We start from the raw sequence: 10,561 nt of genomic DNA, 5'->3' as shown, positions 1-10,561 counted from the left end.
GAAAAAGAGGAACAAAAGAATTAAGAATTGAATCATTGTAATATTTCAGTTTATGCATGAATTGCTAGTTCATTGGCATGATGCATTATGGCATATTTGTTTTGAAAATATGAATGCAAACATGATTGATTGTGCAAAAGTAAATCATGCTTAATTCTGATATGTTATGTTGCATGATTTAAATGTTATCTTAAAATGTGTCAATGCTTATTTCTGTAATTGAAATATATTTATGTTCATGTGTTTTGGTGTTACCTGCTGAGGTTGGAGTTTAATGCTTCTACTTTTAATATTTAAGGTAATGAGTAGGCTAGAGAGTAATGACAGTAAGCTCGTAGCGGCGTCAAAAGGGTCATAGTTCTTTAGGCGATTGAGAGGGCTTGATATTTTATCATTTAGTTGTTTTATTAAGTCCTATAAACTCTGATAATTCGTGAGACTAGTATTTAATTTGTGTAATACTATAATAGTTTGATTTAGTTATTCTAGTTTTTTATGTGTATGTTGTATATGTAACCCTCCCAAGGCTTGAATCGTATTTAAAAGAAGTTTTTGTTGTGTTCTTGAAAATCATGTAAAGAGATTTATAAATAAAAAAATCTCTAAAATTTTGGTTTTAAAAATTAAGGTGTTACATCAACGGTTCATAATCTACTAAAATTCCATGACTTAAAAAACCTATTTTGATGACCAGAAAACATGATCCAAAATTCAATTACTATCAAATAAATAGTTTTAAGTTAATCTATAAGGTCTAATTAAAAAGATGCAGCCTACAACTATGATTTCTAGTAAGTGGGTGTAGGTGCTCTCTAAGCAATGTAGCATTACTAATATATATATATATATATATATATATATATATATATATATATATAGAGAGAGAGAGAGAGAGAGAGAGAGGTATGGGTGTCAATGGGTCGGGTTTGGTTTGGACTTAGGTGGAACCAAATTTGGACCCAAATTTTGGGTATGGTATCTAGTCTGTACCCAAGTCTAATTGGGTCCATTATAAGAAAAATCATACCCGGACCCAATAAGAACTACATGAACCCGACGCGGACCATACTTGGTGAAACCATATTTTTTTATCATTTTTATATTAAAGATTTATAGGTCTTAATCGAAACTCGGATTGGGTTTGGGTTTGGTATAAAATTTCACAAACTATACCTGGGTCCATGTATTAATCCGACCTTCAGGTTTGAATCCTGGTCTTAATCGGGTCTTATCATTTATCATCATACCTGGACCCTACCCGACCCATTGACACCCCTAGGTATAGTCCAAGGAAAAAATAGTTCATCACTGACCACACATTGCTAGGCCCTGGTTGGTAACACCCTTGAGGTTAATATCTTATCATGCAAGTTCCAATGGATCAGATATGAGGCTAATTTTGTTTGATTCAAACTTAAAACAAGTCCAAGTCCAAATCCGAATGAATTAGATGCTTTAGAGGTTAATTCAGACCCAAAATGTAGAAGAGCATACTAAACTTTTTTTGCAGTTAAAAAAGTACAAAATGTTCATATTTAATTCATTCAAATCTGAATACACACATGATACAAAATTATGTTTAGAATAAAAAACAATCCAATTAATCACATAGTTATTCCATTTCAACATTAACTTGGACCTTATTTCAAGGATCCGTATCCACCGAAACAATGTGCACCACCCTAGGTCGTCACACATTCGCACTTTCCCATACTGGGTACCTTATCCTTACCACCAAAATAAAAACAATCCAGTCTGGCTTGGTTATAGGGATGTCAATGGGTCGGGTTTGGTTCAGACCCAGCTGGAATCAGGCTTGGACCAGATTTTTGGGTATAGTATCAAGTATGGACTCAGGTTTAATCGGGTCCATTATAAGAAAAACCATACCTGAACCCGATAAAAAATACATGACCCAAACCTGGACCATACCCCGTAAAACCATATTTTTTATCATTTTCACATTGAAATTTTGTGGGTCTTAATCGGAACTCAGGTCGGGTTCGGGTTTGGTATAAAATTTCACAAACTATACCCAGGTCCATGTATTAATCAGACCTTCTAGTCCGGACCCTATAGGGTTTGGTTCATGTTGGATCCAGGTAAACCAGGCCCGTTGACACCCCTACCTGGTTTTCAGAACTGTAAGTCTAGAATCGACTGAACATGACAAAGACCTAGCCAACTTAGATCAATCAAGCATGTCATATTAAGGGCTGGGAAACAAGAAAATGTGTTCATCCTTGGGGGCAGAGTGATTGTAAGTACGCCAAAAGCATAGCCAATGCAGTTAGGTCTCTGATCCTGGGTGTGGTTTTCCTGTGTAAATATAAAAATAAAAAAAAGATGTTCATGAATTGACTTTGTTTCTAGCTTGTAAAATAAGTGCAGCAAGCCAAACATGAACAATGAGTGTTAGGCTCAACTAGACTTTGCTCATGTACGCTCATTAACTAGCAATAAATAAATAAGGGGTTAATATTTGGTGCTATTGAAGGCACAAAATTATATGGAATTATTGATTTGAAAATTATAGGTTTTGTAATTTTGTTTTGTAAGTTAAATCTATTGGATGCAATCTATAATGTTTAATCAAATGAGTTTTGAATAATATGATTGTGACACATAAGAGGTTTTTAAGGGAATAAAAAATTAACCGTCCACAATACACTAAAATTACGTCTCAAAAAATCATATTTTTAGATCCAAATAACACCATTAAAGGTTTGATAAGGAGCCAACATACCTTACCTTACTGAACACATCCATGTGGTCACATTGAGTTGATAAAGCTATGATTTTCAACTGGATAGTTCCATGTAATTTGGTGCCTTCAATAAAACCAAATATTAACTCATAAATAAGTATATGTACATATATATATATATATATATATATATATATATATATATATATATATATATTATGTGATTATCATGAGCAAACAAAGATTTTCAAAAAATACTTAAAAAATATTAAAAATATTTTTTTAATGTTTTTACTGACACATGTCATCTGCTCGTTGGAAATTGGCTGATTCAGGTCAGAATGGAATCGGCTGATTACTTGAACCATTTTGAAAATTGATTAAGGGTCGATACCTATACTAGAATTGACCAATACAATAACTTATAAAGCTTACCATCTCATTAAGCTATAATAAATACAGGTAGGGATGCAAACAGTTTGGATCCGGAACAGCTAAATACATGGGTACATGGGTATTCAGATCAGAATCGGATCTGAAACAGCAAAAAATTTCAAAACTTCTATCCTGGATCTGACCCATTTTCATTCCTAAATGTAGGCCTTGCATGATCCCAGAAATCCGATTGTTCTCTGGCTGGGCAGGGTGGAAGAACTCCACGGAGATGTTTGTTTCCGGATCTTCATCCTTGTTTAATATTAGGAATATATATATGAATTATATGTAATTTTATTAAATAACTAAGGGTATTTAAATTATTTTACTAACAGAAATCAAGAACGGGGCAGATTGGGAGAAACTGCAAGTCCATCCCAACTTTCATCCCCGCACCTGTTTTTATTTTCACCTCCATCGGTCCATTCCCAGTTTTATGTCCTCCCTCTCCGCCCAATGAAGCGGGTTCGGTTTTCCCCCGGTCCACTGCATCCTAATCCGATTAGTCAAATATGGTACTGGCCACATCCGATCCGAATCCAAACCATTTACATCCTTATTATCCAGTCATACCCTCTCTATAGTCACCATGCCAAGATCCAGACCTCTTGGATCCGGACCCGGACTTTGATTAAAAGGCTTTTTCAGTAATTTTTAGAAAAAAGTGGAGGGCAAATTGCTTCTTTGTCACCGGTCTGAAACTCCCGATAAAGAATCCGGAAGATCTGGGGGCTTCCGATGACGTCATGGGCCCTCCATCTGACGGTGAGCCAACGTCTCAACAGAAGCTCGCGCGTGATTGGTTCGAAAAACGCTCTCCTCACTCCCATTGGTCCTATTTCGTATCAGTGGCGAGTTTATAATAAACGGCCTCGGCTTCCCTCCCTTCTTCTTAGAGTGAGAGAAGGCTTAGATCTCGTCTAAGAGAACCATGGATCGATCTCGAAGGAATCTTCATACCCTTTGTTTCTTGGTCATTTTATCTCTAGGTACGTCGTTTTTTCCACTTTTTTTTCGTTTTTCTGGTGGTTATTATCCGTAGTTATTTTCTGTTACTCTATTTATCGTAGAAATGGGCTTTTTCCCATTCTCGTTGTTTTTTTTCAATCAGATTGTACCGAATTAGGGTTTTTGTGGTTTCTCGGTCTATTATTTGATGCACAAGCGATTTATTTGGTATAGGAAATGCGAGATTCGAGTGATCAGTGAGAGGTTTACGTATGTTTCAGAAGTTGTTTCTTACTAAATTAGTTTCGGTCTCCTGTTTTTGTTTGTTAGGGTTTCTTTTTGTGTATGCAACGGCAGCGAGAAGCAGATCGAGCTTGATTTTGGGTTTCGTTGTCCTCTTATTTGTTGAGAGATTTTACGTTTTTTGGCATTTTTTCCGTTTTGTCACTATTTATCTTGCCTTTTTTTCTTTTCGAGAGCGAAATCTGAGCTCTAAGATTTATGGATGCCTTTTTTGGAATAATATCAAGATTGATCTGGTTTCTGATTTTCATTTTCACTTTATTGGCAAGTTTTCTGGGAAAATCTAAGTTATAAGCAGTTTTTATTGGTCATTTGGTTGAGCTAGCGCGGATTTCGCCATTAATAAGCTACGGATCCAGAATGAAAAAAAAATCCGAGTTGAGTTTTTGTCTCTTGAGTAAGGTCTTCCTGGGACTGGCTACTAAGGATAGATGTTCGTTACTTATTTATGCTACTCTTTATCGCGTTGAGTTTGATTATTGGTGGGAATATAGAGAACTTTGGTACCATTAGCAAACTTAGGGATGTGGGGTTATGAAGAAGAGGCCCGAGTTTGTCAATTATTTGCTCTCGTAGTATTTCTAGTGATGTGCTCTGATGCAAGCATTTATGCAGTTGAATTAGATGTGCTAGTATAATTTCATTCTGAATATAATGCAATATCCAGGCAGTTCCTACTTTTCTGGAATTGGATGTACGGGTGAATCCAAACTCCCCCTAGGGTTCATGGTGGACACGGATTCTTTGGATGGATATGTCCAGCTATTTGTTATTTTGATATGGCAAAGTGTCTTCTTGAAGTTTGTCTGTGTAATATTGTGAAAGACCTTTTATCTTGTTGTTGTTGTGGTGGTGGTGGTGGTGGTGGCAATTGTAATCGGTATTCATTCAATTATTGGATAAGAGTCAGTTTAGGATGTGCATTGTTTGTCAATTTCACATCCACGTACAGTAGCAATCTAAAAGCTGGACTCATGTGGAGGAGCGATCACATTATTTACAAGTCATTAACAGCCTTCCCTTTCTGAGATAGGCCAAGCAGTCTGTATAGGAATAGAAGCATGTTTTTAGAACGGCAGGTTCTTAGCATATAGATAGAGATGCTGGAAACATATCTATGCTTCTGTTTGGATAATAATTTGTAAGAATTCTTGTTTTTCTTTACAGTATTAGATTGGATTTTGACCCAATTATTTGAGTACAACTTCGTTATACTGCTTCTCTTACATTATTTATTATAATTTATCTTTTTGTTGTAGTGCTTGTGTGCTTAACACCTTAACATGAAATGTAGCCTCCAATCAAGGTGGCCTATTGAGAACTAATGGAAACGTTTGAGGTATTTTTGAAGAAGTGTTGGTTCCTTGTGTGCATGACTCAACTTGAGCCAAACCATATACTCTTGTGCTATGTAGCATAATCCAGTAAGAGATTAGTCTCATCTGGGTTCTCACAGACCCATGATTTTAGACTAGATATGCCAGTTGAGCTGTTTTGGTGCTAAGTTGCAGTGAGCCGGGTACCAACTGACCTTGTAACTGAGCTGCCCAAGTTTTGACTGCAGGTTGTGGTTTCAGAATTGGTGTGATAAGTTGAATCGAGTTGGTCCTGACTTGCATGAAGTTGGTACTGATAAAAATCAACTGGGCAAAGAAGGCCCAAGTGCTGAGATTGATTCTTCTTAATTGTTTCAGATTTTAATCTGTTTTTAAATTTTTTTATGCTCTTTTCTTTTCTCTTCTTGCCGATCAGATGTCAAGTTTGTGGAATATCTGCTTCCCTGAAGTGTCATCATTTTTGTGTGTGTGTCATCCTATTAGTACAATTCAGAGAAGATGTGCAAAACCTGTAGACTTTTCTTTTCCCTACTGTCAGAACAATTGTTCACTTCTGTAAAATTTTGACATGTTCATTTAAATTGGACTGGATTATGACTAATTTTTGTTTTTCAGATCAAGCATCTTATGGTTGATGTTTTGCCACTCTTTCATTTCAAGTTCGATAAGGATGAAAACTGTATTTAATTTGTTGCAATTTATTTTCATCAGGATGTCTTTTTGCATTTGTGATTGCGAAAGAAGAGGCTAGCAAGTTGGGAACAGTTATTGGTATCGACCTTGGAACAACATACTCTTGTGTTGGTGTTTACAAGAATGGCCATGTGGAAATCATTGCCAATGATCAAGGAAATAGGATTACTCCATCCTGGGTGGCTTTTACAGATACAGAGAGACTGATCGGTGAGGCTGCTAAGAACCAAGCAGCTGTAAATGCCGAGAGGACTATTTTTGATGTCAAGAGATTGATTGGTAGAAAGTAAGATTTTTTTTTTTAATATCTTCTAAACATTTTTACGACATTGCTGTTGTCAAAGTCAGCATTAAGGAATCTTGTGTTATTGCCTACAACTAGAATTTCTACAGCATTTATTTGCCCGTATCACAATAGTGGTCAAATTTTTATTTTCCTGGTCATGTTTGTGAGCAGTTCACATGAGTATGTTCCGTGACTAAAGACATGGTTATCTGCCAGGTTTGAGGACAAGGAGGTCCAAAATGACATGAAACTTGTTCCGTACAAAATTGTGAACAAGGATGGGAAACCATACATACAAGTCAAGATTAAGGATGGAGAGACAAAGGTATTTAGCCCTGAGGAAATCAGTGCGATGATTTTGACTAAGATGAAAGAGACCGCTGAAGCATTCTTGGGAAAGAAGATTAAAGATGCTGTTGTGACAGTTCCTGGTAAAGAGAAAATGCCTTGGCTAGTTCTTTAATGCTTGTGTGTTGGCTTTGAACTGGATTATAAGGTTGTGTTGGACTTGAAACTCTACTTAATTGGACCAATATGACTTTATTCTTTTGTTGGTAACTAACCATCTTGGTCTGGATAAATGACTCATCCACCAGCATGCTGAGTGATGTCTATAGCTGATGTGGGAAGTTGAGTCACTTTTCAACTCATATTTTCTTTTTCGAGATTTATAGCTTTAGGTTTCCAACTTCGTTCTTACACTTTCTTGCAGCATACTTCAATGATGCACAGAGGCAGGCAACCAAGGACGCTGGCGTTATTGCTGGACTAAATGTGGCTCGTATCATTAATGAGCCTACTGCTGCAGCAATTGCCTATGGCCTGGACAAGAAGGGAGGAGAGAAAAACATCCTTGTGTTCGACCTTGGTGGTGGTACTTTTGATGTCAGTATCTTGACCATTGACAATGGTGTTTTTGAGGTTTTGGCAACACACGGAGACACGCATCTTGGAGGTATGGACATCTTGACTATCAACTTCCTGTAAATGTGTCATGAATGTTGATCTGTATAATGGACTTTTCTTTGGTTGAATAACCTATTTTCGAGTTGAATGCATTTGTGTGGGCATATTTGTTTCGAGTAAACTTCATTTCATGCTTTTGTTCTTACCTTTGTACTTTAATGTTGTTGAGAAAGTCCTAAATCTAATTCGTCTTAGGTGAGGATTTCGATCAGCGAATCATGGAGTACTTCATTAAATTGATAAAGAAGAAGCACGGAAAGGACATTAGCAGGGACAACAGAGCTCTTGGGAAACTGAGGAGGGAATGTGAGCGTGCCAAGAGAGCACTGAGCAATCAGCACCAGGTCCGGGTTGAGATTGAGTCTCTGCATGATGGCTTGGACTTGTCTGAGCCATTGACCCGTGCTCGCTTTGAAGAGCTGAACAATGACCTCTTCCGGAAGACCATGGGTCCTGTGAAGAAGGCAATGGAGGACGCTGGATTGGAAAAGAACCAGATTGATGAAATTGTTCTTGTTGGTGGAAGCACTAGGATCCCAAAGGTTCAACAGCTTCTCAAGGACTTCTTTGAGGGGAAAGAGCCCAACAAGGGTGTCAACCCAGATGAGGCTGTGGCCTATGGTGCAGCTGTTCAAGGAAGCATTCTTAGTGGAGAAGGGGGTGAAGAAACTAAAGGTCTCTCTCTCTCTCTCTCTCTCTCTCTCTCTCTCTCTCTCTCTCTCTCTCTCTCTCTCTCTCTCTCTCTCTCTCTCTCTCTCTCTCTCTCTCTCTCTCTCTGTGTGTGTGTGTGTGTGTGTTTCTGGTTGACAAATCTGTCTGTGTTACTGTACGTTTCACTGGAAAGACAAAGCTAACGGCAGTTGTTGGCCTGCAGATATCCTTCTTTTGGACGTGGCCCCCCTCACTCTCGGTATTGAAACTGTTGGTGGAGTGATGACAAAGTTGATTCCAAGGAACACGGTCATCCCAACCAAGAAATCTCAAGTCTTCACAACATACCAGGACCAACAGACCACTGTCTCCATTCAGGTATCATTTGAAGTTTCCAGTAGAGTTAATTTACATTTTAAATGTGCAAGAATTAAAATAGATGATAAAGTTGTAGGAGGAGGTGTTTGGACCCATATTCCATAGTGCTTAGCTAAGAAGTGGTTGTGTGTGGCCGTCGTTGTCAATCATTGAGTTGAAAACTAGTATGTGATTACAGCAGTGATGATGGAGTTCTGGATCCTGCGCTCTTTCATTACTTTATCTTGAAGACCAACTACGTTCTTTTAATTAGTGCATTGTCTTGAAATAATTTAGCTATGCTATGATCGTGCATCTTTGCGGTTCTTATTGATCTGGGGTGTTCATCTATTTTGTTGCAGGTGTTTGAGGGTGAAAGAAGTCTTACAAAAGACTGCAGGCAGCTTGGAAAATTTGATCTTTCTGGGATTCCTCCAGCCCCCAGGTATATCATATTGGAAGATTTTGTCGTGCTGATCATAATACTCTTCATGCTTGTAACCTTTGTTCCATCTTGTCAGAAGTAAAAATAAATAACAAACCAAAACACTGCTATTCGCTTAGCAATGTGTTTTTCTTTTTTCGGTCTGCAATAGAAATGAGTTTGCTCTTTCATTTTTTCCTTGAAACTGTTGTTCCACTGCTTATGGATGGATAGCTAAAGGGTTTTACATATTTCGTCTTCTTTCTGTTGCCGGGGTTCTATCTTTTCTAGGGTTTTGGCATCCAAATTTTGTGACATGCTTTAGATGTAAAACTGATATTTTGATGCGTTTATGTTTTTTCTGTTTTTGCTTCATACGTTGTTCCAAGAAAGAAGCATGCATCTGAATGTTAACACCCATCCATGTGTGTTTCAGGGGTGTCCCTCAAATTGAGGTCACATTTGAAGTCGACGCCAATGGTATCCTGAACGTCAAGGCAGAAGACAAGGGCACCGGAAAGTCGGAGAAAATCACCATCACGAATGACAAGGGTAGGCTGAGCCAGGAAGAGATCGAGCGGATGGTCACGGAGGCTGAGGAGTTTGCAGAGGAGGACAAGAAGGTGAAGGAGAAGATCGACGCACGCAACAGCTTGGAGACCTACGTCTACAACATGAAGAACACCATCAACGACAAGGACAAGCTTGGGGAAAAGATGGAGGCAGAGGAGAAGGAGAAGGTGGAGGCAGCAGTCAAGGAGGCTCTCGAGTGGCTCGACGACAACCAGAGCGCTGAGAAGGAGGACTACGAGGAGAAGCTGAAGGAGGTGGAGGCCGTGTGCAACCCCATTATCACAAAGGTCTATCAGAGATCTGGCGGCCCACCCACTGGTGATGATGACCACGATGACTCGCACGAGGAGCTTTAGATTTGTTGCTTTCTTTCTTTCTTTTTTACAAGGCATGGAGAGGGGAAATCACGAAGAGTCCGTTGATTTTTTATTTATTTTTTTGAGAAAAATATGCTTTTTCTTCTTTGGGGATTTTTTTTTTTCGGTGACATTCACTTTTACTGTTCTACGTCCGTGTCCGTGTGTTAGTGATGCTTAAAATGGACGCCTCTCTCTCTTAGGCAGACTTCTGCCCGTTATACAAAGATACCATTGAGATTTGAACTTGAAGAGCCCCAAGGTGACGTGCACTAGCTTCTCCTAAATGGCAGTGGATCGGGGAAAGCGGGGCCTCACCTCGCCCCGTTTGGACCGGGGATGGAGGCAGGGATGAAGGTTAAAATCCATCCCTGCGGGGATGGACTGACACTTTCCCCCGCCCTTCCCTCTCCTCGATAAACTCTAACGTAAACCTCTTTTTCTCATTTTTGTTTACCTCCCCTCTCACGCAGCCTGATTTTTCTCCCCTTCTATCTCCCCGTGCAAGCTCCTCCTCCTTTCGGA

General features: G+C 38.7%; 1 protein-coding gene across 1 annotated transcript; it reads left to right on the top strand.

Annotated features, from left to right (window-relative positions):
• The first annotated feature begins 4,033 nt into the window (after positions 1-4,033).
• LOC149818725 (luminal-binding protein 5-like) lies at positions 4,034-10,282 on the top strand. The gene is made up of 8 exons (XM_089986509.1): positions 4,034-4,131; positions 6,442-6,709; positions 6,926-7,140; positions 7,422-7,664; positions 7,871-8,350; positions 8,550-8,704; positions 9,046-9,128; positions 9,544-10,282. Exons 1-8 carry the CDS (start codon positions 4,074-4,076, stop codon positions 10,034-10,036), a joined length of 1,995 nt encoding a protein of 664 aa, XP_089842635.1. The 5' UTR covers positions 4,034-4,073; the 3' UTR covers positions 10,037-10,282.
• The last annotated feature ends 279 nt before the right edge of the window (positions 10,283-10,561 follow it).

Source organism: Nuphar pumila, chromosome 13 (genome assembly GCF_984573655.1).
Source record: "Nuphar pumila chromosome 13, dmNupPumi1.hap1.1, whole genome shotgun sequence".
NCBI classification, from domain to species: Eukaryota; Viridiplantae; Streptophyta; class Magnoliopsida; order Nymphaeales; family Nymphaeaceae; genus Nuphar; species Nuphar pumila.
This window is presented reverse-complemented; position numbering and strand designations above follow the sequence as displayed.